The sequence below is a fragment of the Mastigoproctus giganteus genome, chromosome 5 (genome assembly GCF_048544385.1).
Source record: "Mastigoproctus giganteus isolate SK-2022 chromosome 5, ASM4854438v1, whole genome shotgun sequence".
Lineage (NCBI taxonomy): Eukaryota > Metazoa > Arthropoda > Arachnida > Uropygi > Thelyphonidae > Mastigoproctus > Mastigoproctus giganteus.
This window is the reverse complement of record NC_143579.1, coordinates 234,935,287-234,955,048: the sequence shown is the minus strand read 5'-3', so window position 1 is coordinate 234,955,048 and position 19,762 is coordinate 234,935,287. Positions and strand designations below refer to the sequence as shown.

The following is a 19,762-nucleotide window of genomic DNA, read 5'->3' as shown; positions in this document are numbered from 1 at the left end:
TATTATCAGTAACATTTTATTTGTATAATCACATTTATTGTGTTTGATCTACTGTAAATTTATTGTAAATTTAAATATAAAGCTTTTTAAGATTTAGGTTTTTGTTTTTACTTCAATGGTTGGTGAGAAATGCTAAAAATCATAGTATGAATATACCCAACCCCAGAGGCCTATTTGAAGAACTAAATAATGAAATACTTAGCACTGTATTAGAATTCTGTTAGATTAGTATAGTATTATCAGTTAATCAGTAAAATTTATTAATCTTATTTTTATTGTTAATTTCACTATTAATTAAATTATACTTAAACGGAATCATGACCTAGACTGGAGCACCAAAGCAACAAGCACAAAGTAGCAGTAGTACTGTGGCTCATGGGAGAACCAAAGGATTCTCCTGTGAGCTACAGCGATTCTCCAATGCATCACAGTCTAAAAAGAATGTGTGGAATGTGAAATGTTTGAACAGGAACTTGACTAAACCATGTCCTAGAACAGGACATGATCTAGCCAAGGAGGATGTCTTTGGGTGTTAGGTGCAGAGAATGTGAAGAAATTAGTCGCCAACTCAGCGTTCTGATGGGCATCTATGAGAGCTTGAAGAGTTGGGTGGATTCCCTCGAAGAAATTAAAATGGGGGCCCATCAAGCTCTCAGCTACCCCACTCGACACCAGAGTTCACTCTTATGCACCAAGCAACACAGGGTAACCTTCAGAGCAGAATGCACTGATCCCACAGGAGCCAGTTATTGTTGGTGACTCAATTGTCAGAGAAATGGGAAATATATTTTGCAAAAAAGGATAGGTGGAACAGGACCAGGGTATGTCTGCCAGGGACTAAAGTTGATGATGTTGTAAGGTAGCTATAATCTTTTAAGGGCAAAAAGGTAATGTTGTTGTACTTGGCACTAATGACGTTAAGAGTAAGATATCTGCAGATTTACTTAACAACTACAAGTCAAAGCTAAAAGAAAGTCGCGAGTTAGGGTTAAATTTGAAAGTGTCTACAATTCTGCCCAGACACGGTAGGAGGGAGTATATGATGAGAGCCTTGTCAGTCAATTCGGCCCTGGAGAGAATGTGCAAGACTCGTGGGGTAGAATTTTTTTCAGCACGGTCTGTGCTTGCTAACAGGAGAGACTGCTTCTACAGGGATGGAATACACTTAAATAGAAAGGGTGTAAGAATATTTGCTGATGTTATCAAGGCATCAGTGTTAGGTGGGTTGGAAAACTGCTAGCTTGAGGGGGGATTCACAGATTAAAAGATTAACAGTAGTCGCAGGCAGAGGTGAAAGTGATCATTGCACTGCTTCTATTGTAATGAGCAGCAGCCTAGAGAGCAAGTTGCTGGGGATTTCAAGAGCTACTGGGAGTTATCATGGAAAAAGTAAATACATGGGCTGTGTTAAGGTAACTAAGAGTAGGAACAGGTGCAATGTGTACTTGCATATACACCAATTCTAGAAGTATAGTAAATAAATTTGAAGAATTTGAAGTGCCGGTCAAGGCATCAAAGTCAGATAAGAATCTGCAGATTCTTAATGCATGAAGAATCACTACTGATAATCAGATCAAGAGTATTACTCCCTCTAGTTGCCTCCCGAACATGCTGATGTAGAAAACAATCATCCAATAAATCCACAAAAGCCTTGCTAGTGTGTGAGTGACCAACCCACAAATTCCAGTCAATATCTGGGAAATTAAAATCCCCCATTATAAGACTCTGAATTACTGGCCCACTCTATTTCCCTGTACAGTTTCTTATTATACTCATCAGAGTCATTAGGCCTATAGCACACTCCTATTCTCAATTTTGATCTCCCAATGCTTATATCACACCAAACTTACTCGACACTGCACTGTCCAGCGATGTCAACTGGCTTCTCTTCCTTGGATTTTGTGTTTCTTAACTAATAGCATAATCCCTCCTCCCTTCCTATCCTTTCTGTACACATTGTACTCCCCAAATTCCAGTTCTTCATTCCTTATATCTGTGGGACACCACGTCTCTGATATCCCAACGATATCTGCCTTTAATGTTTTGAGCAATACCTCAAATTCATCAAATTTATTTACCACACCCCTAGCATGCAAGTATACGTACACCTGTTCCTATTCTTAGCTACCCTAACACAACCCATGTGTTTACTTGTACCGCAATGACTCCCAGCTGTCTCTGAAATACCCTGCATCTTGTTTTCCAGGCTGCTGCTCATTCCAATAGAAGCAGTGCAAGAATCACTTTCACCTGTGCCAGTGGCTACTGTTAATCTATTAGTCCTTGTATCCCCCTAAGCTAGCAGTTTTCCGACCCACCTAACACTGCCTCGATAGCATCAGCAAATATTCTTGCACCCTTTCTATTTAAGTGTATTCCATCCCTGTAGAAGCAGTCCCTTCTGTTAACAAGTATAGACCAGGCGGAAAAAAATTCTACCCCTTGAGCTTTGCACAATCTTTCAGGGCCGAATTGATCAACAAGGCTCTCATCATATACTCCCTCCTATCGTGTCTGGGAAGAATTGCAGATACTTTCAAATTCAACCTTAATTCACGGCTTTTTTTCAACAGTGACATGTACTTGTATCTCCGCAGGTATCTCCTACTCTTAATATCATTAGTGCCAACGTGTACAACTGTATCACCTTTTGTGCCCTTTAAAGATGATATCCGATATACAACGTCATCAACCTTTGCCCCTGGTAGACATATTCTGGTCCTGTTCCACCTATCCTTTTTACATACCATGTTCCCTGTTTCCCTGACAATAGAGTCACCAACAACTACTAGTTCCTGTGGGACCAGCGCATTCTGCCTTGGGGGTTGCTGCTGTGTTGCATGATGACCAAGTGCAAGCTCTGGCGTTGATGTGGGCAGCTGAGAGCTTGATATCAAGCCCCTCAATTTAGATCCTTCGAGGGCATCCACCTTGTCTTTCAAGCTCTCATATAGGCCCATAACAACGCTGAGTTGTTGCCTGGTTTCCTTACATCGCCCACACACAGACATCCCCCGTGACAATATCATGTCCCGTACCCGATTGCTCCACAAACATCAAGCAAGCAGTGCATTTTAAAAGGCTGTGATTGAGAGGGCAACTGCCCCCTCCTCAGTTCTTCCGAGCCACAGCACTCCCATTAGCTTGAGCCTTTTGCTTTGCTGCTCTGGTCTGAGTCATTATTTCGATTTAATTTCAATAAAATTTCAATTTCAGTACATAATTATAACCCTAAACTTGTATCCCAACACAATTATAACGCTATATATTTTTTTCAGTATTGAGTATTATCTACGAGTTCCATTTATATAACTTCCATATCAAGTTATGTATTAATTAATTATGTTACGTTTGTAATCTAAGTCGTTATATGTATTTAGTTAAAAAGTATAATTTAATTGACAATGAAGTTTAACAAGATTAATAGATTTTACTGATTAATTAACAATATTATATTATATACTATACTAAGCTAACACTATCTAGTTCAGGTTATAACATTGTATCATATAACAATGACGGCAAGTTACGAGCGGTAAATCTACAGACACTTAAGTATTAATTAACTTCCAAATCTCGCTGTCTCAATTCAGAATAAACTAAGGATCCTGACGTGTGAAAAAACTACTTATAGAAAATAATTTAATATAACAATTGGTAAATAAAGCGGCTAAATATGGCTAAAAAACTTCTCATTCAGAGGAGCTGCAACTTGTAACATGTGGATTTGATACCCTTACCGATACTAAGTAATACCTACAAAATCTATATCTAAGTTAAACTTTAAACTAAGTATCATAACTAGGAATATAAAGCTACTCTAGAAAATAAGTTAATATGCCAATTTAAGCTAATAAAACAGAAAAACTTCGCCTGCACAAGGCTACACTCGTTCTCTGATCTAGACAAGACTGCAGTAATAGTTCAGACACAGCATGGGTTTGTTAAGGGGAAGTCTTGTCTGACCAATTTGATTGGATACTATGATGTGGTCACAAAGGAACTGGATGCAAAAAATAATTTTGATATCAAGAAATAATTTGGATTTCAGAAAGCTTTTGATATTAGCATTAGTTGAGGCATATAATGCAAGAAAGCAAGCTTATACAGCATCAGCAAAAAAAACCTTACCATTTCACTCATCCAGTCACTCCAAATGTTTGTCTAGTTCAGTCTTAAATTTATATAAGCTATCAACTTCCACAACAGATGGAAGTTCATTTCAGCAATCAACTACCTGCTGGCTAAAGGCAAACATCCGTACATCTATTCTACAACCGTCTTTCCTCAATTTGAATCTATGCCTCCTCAGGTTCTTAATCTGAGCAAGCAGAAGCATCCCATCATTGAGCCTGTTCAAACCATTCAAGGCCTTATACATCTCGATCAGATCACCTCACTGGTGCCTAGTCCCCAGATGCTGCAACTTGCAGAACTTTAGCCTTTCTTTGCAAGCACACCTCTTTGTTCCTCTCACCAAGAAGTGCAATCTTGTTGCACTTCCCTGTACTTGTTCTAGCAACTGTACATCCTTCCTAAAATGAGGAAGGATGTAGATCCCATATTTTTGGGGCGCCTCCGTAGCCAGGTGGGAAGGAGCAAAAGTGCGTAGCACATGCTTCTTGATTAGACCTGGGTTCGAGCCCGTCACCACCAAATACGGAGGATGCGGAAAGGTCAGGGATTGACCACCGCATATCCTCGGAGCAATATGGCCTTAGTTGCTAATGCTCCTAAAAACCAAATAACAATAACAACAACCCATATTTTTGCATATGGAAGACTGCTGTACAAATTGGAGCGGTATGGCATTAAGGGCAAGTTGCTGCAGTAGATAAAGGGATGGTTGAGTGGGAGACGGCAGAGAGTGGTAATAAATGGACACTGCTCTACGGGGACTAATGTTATTGGTGCAGTCCCCCAGGGTTTCGTGCTAGACCCATTGTTGTTCTGTGGATTTATCAGTGATATTGATGAAGCTATATAAGACTTAATGTCCAAGTTTGCAGATGATACAAAAGTTGGCAGGGTTGCTACTGCAACAGGATCTAGAAAAGTTAGTCAAATTGGCTGATTGGCAAATCCAAAGTACTGCATATGGGTAGTAGTAACCCAAGAGAAACAAACCAACTGTGTGGTACTACACTCAGGGAGTTGGAGAATGAAAAAGACCTGGGGGTAATTGTGCAGTCAGATATGAAGTTCTCTGAGCAGTGCAGATGGGTTGCCAGAGCAGGTCATGGAGTTTTGTCAATGATATATAGGAATTTTGCTAGCAGAGACAAGAAGGCAATTATCCCTTTGTATAAGGCTGTGGTCAGGCCACACCTTGAGTATTGCGTACAGGTCTGGAGGCCTCATTTTTGGAAGGATAGAGAGTTGCTAGAACAAGTACCCCTTTTTTCCTCTCAGCAATCTTGTTGCTGAGAGGAACAAAGGGGGGTGTGTGCTTAAGAAGAAATATTTAAATTCTGCAAGTTGGAGCATGTGGAGACTATGCACCTGCGAGGTGATCTGATTGAGGTGTAAATAAGGCCTTGAATGGTTTGAACCTGCCTAATTCTGATGGGATACTTCCACTTGGTCAGATTAAGAACCTGGGGGGGAGTATAGATTCAAATTGGGGAAAGACCGTTGCATAATAGATCCATGGAGGTTTTTTGTGGCCTATTATATATACAAAAGTATCTATTGTTTTTACCACTATATCGTTATTGTTGCCGTAGATTTCATGCATTTGGCTGTGTGGCATAATTCACTGGTTATTGTTGGCTTCCACTAATCACAATTGACAATTGCACATTCACCTTTCACTGTCATCGGCTTTCACTAATCATGATTGATAGCTGTGTATCTCCTGTTTGGCTGCATGGTTAAAAAAAGAACCTGCACTTTGCAAAAGATCCCTGAACTTTAAGGGGGTAAAGTTTACCAAAGTGGCTTTTAGAACATTTTTGAAACTTACCAAAATAATACACTTGAATATCAGGTAAAAGGTAAAAATAGAAATGAAAAAAGCTGATCTCTGTGTTAAAGTGGAGGTTCAGGACAGCACATTTAATGATAGCACTAAAAGGCAAAAGCCAACTGGCTGGTTTCTACTGCTTACACATATATGCACGCATATGTGTGATTTTTTTTTTTTTTTTTTTTTTTATGAAAACCCCAAACACGAAAGGTATCAAAACCTATAGTACTTAGTACCGTGCATGGGTTGAAAGAGAAGTATGGGGGGAAGGGGATGCCGGAAACTTTGCTCTAGAGACTAAACATGGGTTTCACCACTTCAAGCCTCCAATAAGCAAAGTGGTGGTATTTCACCGGTTGATGAAAGTCATCTACCATGGCTACTTATAACAACTGCCATGATGTGATCTTGGTGTATGGATCCTTATGGTTGCTGTCATTATTGATAAACTAGTGAAGTTTACATTAATGTTAATAAACTTGGATTCTGACTATATGTTGTCAGCAGACTTGAAGCACTCTGCAGCTGGCCATACGATTGTTATTTGTGTCTGATATTAAAGTGTATTATGTTAACTGTTCAGTACAGTTCTTGGCAAGAATATTGATTCTTAGCAGATTTATTCTATTTAATTTCTAATTAATCATAACATGCAATAATTTTTTTTTTTTCCCTCCCTCTGAGAGGAGAGAGAGAGCGCTTCAAAAAACTTGCCTGAGGGCCATGAGTTAGGGGCTAATGCATTGCACAGTTAGTTTTTATGTGAGATAATTAGCCTACTCTATGCAAGTAATTTCATTTATGATTTGTGTTGAAGTAGGTATAAACAGCTGTAAGTAACTTATTTAATGGAATTTTGTTTTCACTTTTTTTGTGATAACATTTTGTTTTTCTCATCACAGGCCATTCAAGATGTCATACTGATTATTTTAAGAAAGTTAGGGGTTGCAGAATGGATCGGTATGTTATTGAAACAAATAAACTCTTAATTCGATTAGATAAACTTATAACAGATGCCCCAGATGATCCAGAAAAACGTAAAGGTAATATGCTAAAAATTAAAAAATCTAAATTTCTTAATTATATAATTATGTATTCTATTATTTCAGTGTTTTATGTATTAGTATTAATTAGTAATAATGAAATAGCATATGGTAATATACCATTTGCCATACTGAAATAATATAGAATATACAATATAATTGAAGAAAATTTATATATATATTCATCGTAATGCTACACACAAATATTTAAACTAAAGTATTAGAGGAGTTCCTAAAGAAAACTCTGAAATCCTGTAAAAATGTAACATTTGAAGAGAAAGTTGAGAATGCACAAATTACACTGATTTCCAGAGAGAATTGTGAAAATTTTTGCATAAAGTGAAAATGCATACTGAACTAATTTTCTCCTAGAATGTAACAAGGATGAATTACATTAGGTATTAGAGTATGAAACTTTTTATAACAGATGTAAGTTATAAAAGTCTACTGTATAGTATTGGTGTAAATACACCATAGTTAACCCATAAATTTGAACTACGTAAGTAGTGTAGAGGGCATTGTTTTAATTGTATCTCATATTGTGGTTGCCTTCACAACGAGATAGCAGTATTGCACTACTTCAAATAAATAACGCTTCTCTAGTAGAGAAGACTACTGTTATTTATTTTCAGAGGATACCACCACCCATTAAAATAAATAACAGTAGTCTTCTCTACTAGAGAAGCATTATTTATTTGAAGTAGTGCAATACCGCTATCTCGTTGTGAAGGCAACCACAATATGAGATACAATTAAAACGATACCCTCTACACTACTTACGTAGTTAAAATTTATGGGTTAACTGTGGTGTATTTACACCAATACTATATAGTTAATTACCAAAATCCATAAGAATTATGCCTTGTGCATTTCATTTTCAAAAAAAAAAAGTCTACTGTATATTGTTGTTTAAGTATTCTTAGTATAATATTATAATAACATGCAAACATTTAATATATTTTATGTGTATACTGAATTCGTTTATTGAGATAATGAATTTATTCAATATCTTAATTTTACTGCTTGTTTTTTATAAATAGCATTAACATGTGCATTATTTTTGTTACTGGCTATCTGGTAGTTTGTTCTGTGTTGTGTAATTGTAAGAAGATTAGGTTAGTTTGAATATTTAAATGTTTTATTATTTTTTTTTTAAGAGAATTTTTTTGTGAAAGATGAGTTTACTTTGAATTTGTTGAATAACTGCACTGTGGCATTCTTATTTCTGGCAGTGGTGCACTATAGTCAACTTCAACCAGGTCTTGGAAAGTAAGGATTTTGCATTAGTCAATACTGTGTAACTGAATAGAATAAATAAATAAACAAACAAAGAAAAGAACTTTAAAATATAGTTTACTATATTTCATGATGGCATGCATAATTTACCCACTGCAGTGTATATTGCATTAATTAGTTATCATAAATCCAGAAAAAAAGGTTGGGAACTGTGTTCTTGAACAGTCAAACATGTTCGTTAAAAGTTGTCCATTTTTCATTTTCTAAAAGTTTGCAGATATGATGATTTTTATCAAAGCTTTATCAAGGTCACTGTTATTTTGATCTAATTACTATTAGCAAAGCTCAGGAAATTCTTATGAAATTGTAAACTCTCTTGACCTATTTCTGTCCCAGAGTATAAACAATTTTTTTTTATTTATTTGTATAAGCTTTGTTAATTTTTATCATTAGCTCTTAACACCATTGAGTATTGGTCTTTAAGGCCTCCTTCATGGTAGGCTCTGAAAAGATATACTCCAGATCCTTGATGCCCAAATGACTCAACTTCTTAATCTTAAAACACCTAGGAAACATTAATGTTCACCTCATCAAGACAGAGAGTAGTAATCAATGGAAATTGCTCTTCATAGGCTATTAGTGGAGTCCCCCAGGGTTTCGTGTCAGGCCCATTGCAAACTGCTGCTTTCTCTGGACTCTTGTGGATTGAAAGTTCTGTGCTCGTGTTCAAGGAGAAAACCCAAACTGTCTATTCAATAACTAGTTATGGTTTCCTCTCCTGGGTGTGAATATGATGGAATGTGGAACCCTCTAACAATGAAAAGCAAAAACTGCCCCATTGGGAATCATTTAGCAGATCTTAATAGTCAAAAACCACATAAACTGCAAATTTCAGCATCTGGAGACTAAGCACCTGTGAGGTGATTTGATTGAGGTGTTTAAGGCTTTAAATGGAACAAACTCAGTGCTGATGGGGTGTTTCCTCTTGCTTAGACCAGTGGTCTCCAAAGTTGGGTGCATGCACCCCTAGGGGTGTGCGAGATAATCCCCAATAAATCAATATTTATTAATTATGAAAACTTCAGTTTTTTGAAACGTAATTGAAAATAAAAATTATAAATAAATTTTTTTTAATACTTCAATATGCAGCTTTATTTGATCGTGCATCGTTATTTGATTATGCAGTCAGTTTCACCCATGATGCAGCCACATGCTCGCTTCAGGCTCGGAATATATTTTCCATCCTTGTTTAACTTACTGAACAAATGGAGATTAAGCAAACAAACAAATGATTTTATAAATGTGATTTTAGATATAATGCCTTCCATATAAATGATTTATAAATAAAAAAAATATATTATATATATTTAATTTTTAATTTTTTATTCTTAACCTTATTTTTTAACCCAGATATAATAAGAGTGCACAACCAAAAAAGTTTGGAGACCACTGGCTTAGACTATGTACATGTGAGAACATAAATTCAAATTGAGGAAGGGTGGCTGTTAAACAGATGTACAGAAGTTTTCCTTCAGCCAACAGGTGGTTGATTGGTGTAAATCAACCACCAACAGCTTCCATCTGTTGTGGAAGTGGATAGTTTTGAATATATTCAAGGAAGAACTAGATGAACTATTGGAGGAGATGGATAGCTGAAATGGGTTTTTTTTTTTTTTTTTTTTGGCTGATGCAATATAAGTTGATTTTTTGCATCCATCATTTGCCACTATTAATACTAATACTAAACTCACAGAGGTAGCATAGCCTTAAATAGCTTAGGAGAGTCATCCAAGGAATGGGACTTTCATTTAATAAAGACTAATTCTAGATTTTGTATTTAGCTTTGTGACAAATTTTCGTTATTTTTATTATCAACTATTATTTATTATAAGTTTTATTTTAGGCTTTAATCTTAAAATTTAATGCTTATAATAATTTTTGTAGTGTTTTGGTTCATCATTGTCTGATAATTATCATTCTCTGACTCTCAGCTCATGAGAAGAAAATAGTATCCTGGATACCAGATGCCGATGTTAGGTTATGTCCTGGCTGTGCACGTACTTTTGGTCTTTCACGGCGGAGGCATCATTGCCGACTTTGTGGAGGAGTCATGTGCCAGACCTGTTCAGAATTCATTGAGTTTTCATTTGCAAGTAAGTGCATGAAAAAATTATATTTTTTCTGACTATTTAAGTATTTTTTTATCATTACAATATTTTGAAATCAGTTGCAGTTTTGTTTTCACTGAATAATTTTGTAAACTTGAATTCTTATTGACCTTGAATCCATTCAATGGTTTCTATTTTAGTAAAAATAATGAATGTGCAAATGCCTAATGTCTGTGCACAGTAAATTAACTGTATATAGCAGTAATTGAAATAAAACTTTTAAAAACAGAAACTCGGGTTGGAAAAAATTTGTTTTGTTTTTTGATAAAACATCCTCAATTTGTTTTTAAAACAGAAGTAATGATTCCAAACGACAGAGGACCTCGTGGCCCTCTGTTGATATGGGGCATAATGGTTAGTCTATCTTTATTTTATTTTGTTTTAGTAGTTTGATTAGTCTCTTTTGGTGATATTTCATGTTTCTTGGAACTGGTACCTTACTGGGGGAGTGCCGCTAAATTGTTATACAATTGGTTCTATATTTTAAATTTTAAAATGGATATATTTGAATTGGATTTAAACTATATTCTGAATTATTTGGAGGGTTTCGGCTACAGTTTCTGTCTTGTTACCCCTTCTCTGCCCTCCCTATTACGATTAATTGTTAGGTTTATGTTAAATTTTCGCTCTACAGTTTTGCCATACTACGGACATTTGTATTAATTTTTCCATACGTAATTTCAGTAATATATTGGGTATCATGTGGAGGATTTGTATTTTACTGCCTCTAATGACTACTTCATGTTTATTTATTTTCTTATTTATCTATTTTATTCCTATGGAAATTTTGAGGAAGTGTCAAAACAATCTCAGAACTTATCAGCTGCCACCTTAGACACTTGCAGGAACTCATGCATTATGGTGCAAACAGATCCTTAGCTAATGTTCACTTCATTTGTTATAAAATTTATAGTCACATGTCTCTCTTGAAGGACTAGCTGTTCCATTTTAACCCAAAAGCAGGGATGTGGCTGAGATGGGTTGTCCTTCCCTTGGGGCATTTTGCACACTGCTTTACTCATACCTGAACTACCTTTTACAATTTTTCATGGTCTCATATGATGGGCAATCCTTCCCAAATATAGCTTTTATCTCCTCATGGATTTGTCTTGCTTCTGTGCCTTGCAAATGGGTTGAACTTCAACCTTCTCCATCATACCACCTCTTACTCTATTCATGGCTCTGGTTCAGTAACCAGTGGATCTAGAAAAACAAATATATGTTAACTTATGAGACAGTAGTATGTAAGCACATGCACACAATATTTCTGAGTGAATATAACTACTTAGAGACTACCCCTCATAGTTTAGAGTTAATTTATACAGAGTATCTCTCACATAATTAAGTGAAAAAATTTTTTTTAAAAGCACTTATGTAAGTATATCAAAGAATGCTCAAACAATCTGGTTTCCTCCAGTTAGCGATTTCAAAGGAATCTAGATTTGTGAAATAAAATGCAAAAGGATAAAGAATAGAGTACGATTAAATTGAATAAGGCAGGGGTGGCTAACAAATCGATCAAAATCTACCAGTCAATCGCAGCTTCAATTTCGGTCGATCACGTCACAACAAATTTTAAAAATATATAAAAAATAGATTAGTCAAAATCTAAATGTTGTTATTATTATTATTATTATTATTATTATTATGCGCCCCACTGCATACACTTATTACAAATCTGTTGAACCACATGATTACTCTTGTTGCCGCGCAGCTGCTAGGCTTGTCTAATGAAAATTCATGTAGCTACATTGTGGAGAGCATGTATATGTGTCGAATTCTTATTTAGATTACTTACTATTAATAACTGGACAGTACTTATACATTAATTTAATACCTTTTGATTTAAAATGAATACTACAAAAAAGAGTAAAACATATCATTTTCATCAAGAGTGGGAACTAGAATACTTTTTTGCAGTAATGAAAGAAAAATGTTTGATTTACAATGCTTCCGTGGCTCTACCGAAAAAAGGAAATTTAGAAAGGCACTTTAGTGCACTCCACAGTAAACACCAATCGGATTTTCTGCCTAATGGTGACCTTAGAAAAAATAAATTAAAAGAGCTTATATCCAGATTATTCGCACAACAAAATTTCTTCATAACACCTAATTTACAATCTAAAGCAGTAACTGTAGCATCATTTAAAGTGAGTCATCTTCTTTTAAGATGACTCACTTTAAATTGCATTTTTTGGGTCATCAAATTTTAAGTAGTCAAAAGCAGGATTTCGCATTTTTTGACTCATCAAAAAATGCATTTTTTGACTCATCAAAAAATGCAAACCATTTTTTTGATGACTCATTTCTTTTAGGATTCGTTTGACAATTTTAAGAGCAAAAATGAAATTAAAAGTGCTCTTCTAGATCTGCAATTATCTCGAAATACAGGCATACCTCGAATAACGAATAGGATGCGTTCCACGAAATTACTTCGTTAAGCGAAACTTCATTTTCAGAGGTAAAAATACTATGGCCAGAATAGGGATACGTTCCTACATAAAGAAAATGAAAAGCTTTTTTTTCGAACAAAGAAAAGTTTTATTAAATAAACAGTCACCTTACATACAAAGTGAAATCACATTTTAAAATTGATTGCTTATGCTTTTTTTCTCTTTCATTTAACAATTGCCTATACGGAGTTATTGCATTTAACACTGATCGCTTAACAATAACACTTCTTCCTAAATCAGGATCATTTTCACTAAAAAAATTTAAAACGTTTTCAATGTCATTTAAGCACCTTTTTAAATCTTTGGTTGTTAACACTTTTTCGGCAGGAACTTCTTTAACTTCGTCTTCGTTATCTTTGTCTTTGTTGCTAACAAGGTTTTCTAAATCTTCCACTGAAAAACCATCTTCTGCATTCAATAAATTTCTAACATCCTCTTCATCAACATTTTCGAAACCTATTGATTGAGCCATCTGGATAACTTCATTTCTAATTTCTTGGATGTTATTTTCTTCTTCTAGTACAACTTCTGGCCATATTTTGTGCCAAACTCCATTTAAGCATTTCTTAGTGACTTCTTTCCAAGAACTATCAATGTTTTCAATTGCATTTTTAATGGTGTAGTTTTTCCAAAAAGTTTTAACTGTCATTTCCTCTTTATCCTCTAGTTCAGTTAAACTGCTTAATGTTCGACGCAGATAATAAGCTTTAAATGATGCTATTACTCCTCCGTAGCCGAGTGGGCAGGAGCGGGAGTGCAGTAGCACACGCTCTTTGAGTAGACCGGGGTTCAAGCCCCTGTCTGCTGAATACGGTCGATCTGCCAACCCGCACTGGACCAGCGTGGCAGATTATGGTCCATTTCCCTCAGCATGAATTGTTGAGGAGGCTTCCACTCTGCAGTGGGTTGATAATGGCTGCACTTTACTTTTACTTTTTTATTACTCCCTGATCCAATGGTTGAATCAGGGAAGTTGTGTTTGCTGGAAGAAACACAACTTTGACAGGAATGCATGTGTCCAACATGTTAAGATCAGTAGGATGTCCCGGAGCATTGTTTAACAACAAAAGAGCTTTTTCTTCAAAGTTGTTTTTTTTTTGACAATACCGTTTTACTTCAGGACAAAAGTGGTTAACAAACCAATCAGTAAATAACTCCTTGGTAACCCACGCTTTTCTGTTTGCTTTCCATATTACAGGTAAATTCATTTTGATGTTACCTTTTAACGCCCTCGGATTTTCTGAATGGTAAACTAATAACAATTTTAATTTATAATCGCCAGAGGCATTTGATCCAAAGAGTAACGTTAAACGGTCTTTGGCTGCTTTGAACCCAGCAGCTGATTTTTCTTCAATAGAAATGAAGCTTTTTGTTGGTAGCCGTTTCCAGAACAAACCGCTTTCGTCAACATTGAACACCAAATTTGGAAAATTTTCACGTTCAATTATTTCCTTTAGTTTTTTTGGAAACTTATTTGCAGCTTCTCCTGTTAATTTTACACTATGAATCCTGGCCCGTTTTTTAAATTTCTTGAACCAACCACGAGAAGCCCCAAAGGTTTCCGTAATTTCTTCAGTTTGTTTAGATTTCAGGTGATTAAACTGGAATTTTTTTTATGTTGAATGGGGCTTGAAATTGCTGACTTCGTTATATTGAAGCTTCGTTATCAGAGGTAACGTTAACCGAGGTATGCCTGTACTGTGATGTGACCCATCAAAAAAATTAGTAAAAATGTGAGCAAACAATTGCGTGCTCATATTGCTAATTGTGTGTCCTTTTCTTTACAACTGGATGAATCTACGGACGTCAGTGTTACAGCTCAGTTGCTCGTTTTTATTCCTATGGTTTTTGATGATTCTGCCACTAGAGAACTGCTGGGTATGGTTTCATTACAAAAAAGAACTAGAGATCTTGATATATTTAACACATTCAAAAATTTCATTGAAAAATTTTAATTGTCACTATTTAAGCTCGTATCAGTAACAACAGATGGAGCTAAAGCAATGACAGGGCATCTTAACAGATTCATCGCATTGTGCCAAAAGGATGATGAATTCCCAGATTGTTTGAGCTACTATTGTATCATTAGCATTAGCATTAGTATTAGCATTAGTAGAGGCATATGATGCAAGAAAGCAAGCTTATTCAGCATCAGCCAAAAAAAAAAAAAAAAAAAAACAACCACTACTCCCATTTCACCCCTCAATTCGTTCGAAATACCTGTCCAGCTGAGCCTTAAATTTGTTTAGGCTATCAACTTCAACAACAAGCGATGGAAGTCTATCCCACAAACCAACTGCCCGCTGGCTAAAGGCGAATTTCCGCACATCTATCCGACATCCGTCCTTCCTCAATTTGAATTTATGCCCTCTCAGGTGATTATTCTGAGCAAGAGGAAGAATCCCATCGGCATTGAGCATGCTCAAGCCATTCAAAGCCTTGTACACCTCTATCAGATCACCTCGGCGATGCCTAGTCTCCAGGCTCTGTAATTTGCAAAACTTAAGCCTTTCTTCGTAAGAGCAACCCTTTGTTCCATTCACTAATCTTGTTGCCCTTCTCTGTACTTGTTCCAGCAGCTCTACATCCTTCTTGAAATGAGGCCTCCAGACCTGTATACAGTACTCAAGGTGTGGCCTGACCAATGCCTTATACAAGGGAATAATCACATCCCTGTCCCTGCTAGAAAAATTCCTGTATATCATTGACAAGACACCATGAGCTACTCTTGCAGCTCGTCTGCACTGCTCAGAGAACTTCATATCTGCCTGCACAATTACCCCCAGGTCCTTTTCATTCACTACCACTGTCAGCGTAGTACCACAGAGTTGATACGTTGATCTGGGGTTACTGTTTCCCATATGTAGTACTTTACATTTGTCAATGTTAAACTTCATTTGCCACCTCTCAGCCCATCTGCTCAACCTTTCCAGATCCTGTTGCAGCAGCATAGTATCAGTAGTGTCCTTAACAACCCTGCCAACCTTTGTATCGTCTGCAAACGTGGACATTAAGCCTGATACACCATCATCAATATCATTTATAAATACAGAAAACAACAATGGACCCAACACTGAACCCTGAGGAACTCCACTAATAACATTAGTCCACGTTGAGCAGTGTCCATTGATTACCACTCTCTGTCTTCTGCCACTCAACCATCCCTTTATCCATAGCAGCAATTTGCCTCGAATGCCACACTTCTCCAATTTGTGCAGCAGTCTTCCATGCGCAACAGTATCAAAAGCCTTTCTAAGATCCAAATATATAATATCAAAGTTATTCCCTGCATCGAGTTCTTTTGTGACTACATCATAGTATCCAATCAAATTGGTCAGACAAGACCTGCCCTTAACAAACCCATGCTGTGTCTGAGCTATAACTGAATTCTTGTCCAGATGATCCTGCAGTGCTTCTTTAACCAGTGCCTCCATTAATTTTCCTGGAACCGAAGTTAAACTAACAGGTCTATAATTACTTGTGTCAGCCTTTGATCCTCCTTTGTGAATTGGGGTTACATTTGCACATCTCCAGTCCATGGGTACTTCCCCTGAGTCCAAAGAAGCTCTCATAATTATGGCTAGGGGTTTGCTTACTTCCTTTGCTGCCTCCTTTAATATAACTGGATAGATCCCATCCACCCCGGGTGCCTTTTTTATGTTTATCCTCAACAATTTCTCCTCCACTTTCCTCTCAGTTATTAGAAAATCATCTAGCTCACTGCCAATGTTTACTTCACCTACGACATTCCCCTTCCTGAATAACTCCTCATGTGTGAATGTAGATGCAAAATACTCGTTTTCGATTGTTAGCCACCTGAGCTGGATCCTCAACTGTTGAACCATCAACATCCAGTGGACCAATCTGATTCATCCCTTTCCTTCTTGAGTTTAAATAGGTAAAGAACTCTTTTCTGTTTTTCTTTGCATCCTTTGCCAAGGATTTCTCATAATCTGCCTTTGCCTGCCTAATCTCCTTTGTGACTTGGTTACAGACCAACTTATATCTATCATAGGCTTCTACGTCACCCATTAATTTGTATGTATCCCATGCATTTTTCTTCTCTGCCATATGTCTCATTAGTTCATCTGACAACCATTTAGGCCTGAACCTTGAACAATATTTCTTGGTTGGTATGTAAAGCCTGGTAGCTTCCAAGATTAGTTCCTTGAATGCTTCCCATTTTGAATTTGCTGTTGGTAACATCATCAGTTGGTCCCATTGTATAGAATTTAAATACTGTCTCAGACCATCATAGTCGCCTTTACGAAAGCAAAAACCCTTCCCTTTACCTCTGATGGTAGTTACCTCCTTGAGTAAATCCCACTTCAGCACACTGTGATCACTGCCACCCAGTGGTTCATTTATCTGCAGATTCCTAATGCATGAAGAATCACTACTGATAATCAGATCAAGAGTATTACTCCCTCTAGTTGCCTCCCGAACATGCTGGTGTAGAAAACAATCATCCAATAAATCCACAAAAGCCTTGCTAGTGTGTGAGTGACCAACCCACAAATTCCAGTCAATATCTGGGAAATTAAAATCCCCCATTATAAGACTCTCTGATTTACTGGCCCATTCTATTTCCCTGTACAGTATCTTATTATACTCATCAGAGTCATTAGGCCTATAGCACACTCCTACTCTCAATTTTGATTTACCTATGCTTATGTCACACCAAACTGACTCAACACTGCACTGTCCAGCGATGTCAACTGGCTTCACTTCCTTGGATTTTATGTGTTTTTTAACTAATAGCATAACCCCTCCTCCCTTCCTATCCTGTCTATCCTTTCTGTAGACGTTGTACTCCCCAAATTCCAGTTCTGCATTCCTTATATCTGTGTGACACCACGTCTCTGATATCCCAACAATATCTGCCTTTGATGTTTTGAGTAATACCTCAAATTCATCAAATTTATTTACTAAACTCCTAGCATTAGTGTACACGCAAGTATACATGCACCTGTTTCTATTCTTAGCTACCCTAACACAACCCATGTGTTTACTTGTACCGCAATGACTTCCAGCAGTCTCTGAAATATCCTGCATCTTGTTTTTCAGGCTTCTGCTCATTCCAATAGAAGCAGTGCAAGAATCTCTTTCACCTCTGCCAGTGGCTACTGTTAATCCATTAGTCTTTGTCTCCCCCCAAGCTAGCAGTTTTCCGACCCACCTAACACTGCCTCGATAGCATCAGCAAATATTCTTGCACCCTTTCTATTTAAGTGTATCCCATCCCTGTAGAAGCAATCTCTCCTGTTAACAAGTACAGTCCAGGCTGAAAAAAATTCTACCCCTTCAGCCTTGCACAATCTTTCCAGGGCCGAATTGATCGACAAGGCTCTCATCATATACTCCCTCCTATCGTGTCTGGGCAGAATTGCAGACACTTTCAAATTCAACCCTACTTCACGGCTTTTTTTCAACAGTGACCTGTACTTGTTAAGTAATTCCGCTGGTCTCCTACTCTTAATATCATTAGTGCCAACGTGTACAACTATATCACCTTTTGTGCCCTTAAAAGATGATATCTGCTCTACAACGTCATCAACCTTTGCCCCTGGCAGACATACCCTGGTCCTGTTCCACCTATCCTTTTTACAAAGCATGTTCCCCGTTTCCCTGACAATTGAGTCACCAACAACTACTAGTTCCTGTTGGACCAGCGCATTCTGCCTTGGGGGCTGCCTCTGTGTTGCAAGATGACCAAGTCCAAGCTCTGGTGTTGATGTGGGCAGCTGAGAGCTTGATGGGCCCCTCAATTTATTTCCTTCGAGGGCATCCACCCTGTCCTTCAAGGTCTCATATAGGCCCATAACAACGCCGAGTTGTCGCCTAATTTCCTTGCACTCTTTGCATCCACCAACAAGTGTTAGCTAACAAAAGATTAAATACTAAAAGTGTTATGGACATAGCTTTCGAAATCGTGAATTCCATCAGAGGACAATTTCTTCAAAGGAGACATTTCAAAATGTAACTTGAAGAAAATGAACCAGATCTGATATTACACACAGATGTGAAGAGGCCGAGTCGGAGTAAGTTTCTACAGAGATTTTGAAATTTACTGAATGAAATTAAAAAATTTGTTGATCAAAGGGGAGATGATTATCAGCAGCTAAAGATATGGAGTGGTTGTGTGATCTGGCTTTTTTGTCAGATTTTACAAGTAAATTAAAGTGATCTGAATTTGAAATTACAAGGAAAAAATAAAAATGTGGGTGACATGATTAGTAGTATTTCTGCATATAAATATCAATTTTTTGGCAATAGTTAAGGATCTCAAAGAAAATAAATTCTATCATTTTGCAAATATGCAAGATCATTTGCAAAAATATTATTTTTATTATTAATAGCTGTATGGTGCAAGGAAGCCTGAGGCTTATGCTGCACTAGCCAAAAAAATTTTCTGAGTTACCCTGAGAGAGAGAGAGAGAGAGAGAGAGAGAGAGAGAGAGAGAGAGAGAGAGAGAGAGAGAGAGAGAGAGAGAGAGTCAGTCCCTGGGTGTGCCAAGTCCATACTCACCAAATGTGAAATCCTGCTTTTGAATTTAATAGTGAGAAATATGTTTCTGAAATTGAGAACGTTGTGGATTTTGAAGCCAGATTTGGTGATTTTAAAACAATTGAAGACATTATTCAATATATTTCTTATCCATTTAATGTTGACTTAGATATGAAACAAATTGCAGAAAAAATCGATGAGATTTTTCTCATGGAGAAAATATTACTTGAAAATGAACTTATTATATTGCAAAACAATATCTTCCTGAAAGCCAGATCATCAGAAAAAGACTTGGAAATATGCTTGCCAAGAGAAGCACCCAAATCTAAAAAAAATGCAGTTTACTTTTAAATTCCTGTTTTGGTTCCACATATCTATGTGAATCG

General features: G+C 36.8%; 1 protein-coding gene across 1 annotated transcript in view; it reads left to right on the top strand.

Moving 5' to 3' along the window:
• The window catches only part of Rbsn-5 (Rabenosyn-5), a 93,482-nt gene that overhangs the window by 38,347 nt on the left and 35,373 nt on the right, over nt 1-19,762 (top strand). The window contains exons 4-5 of the mRNA XM_090373811.1: nt 6,871-7,011; nt 10,239-10,400. Coding sequence (XP_090229937.1) covers nt 6,871-7,011; nt 10,239-10,400 — 303 coding nt within the window. The remainder of the gene's footprint in view (nt 1-6,870; nt 7,012-10,238; nt 10,401-19,762) is intronic.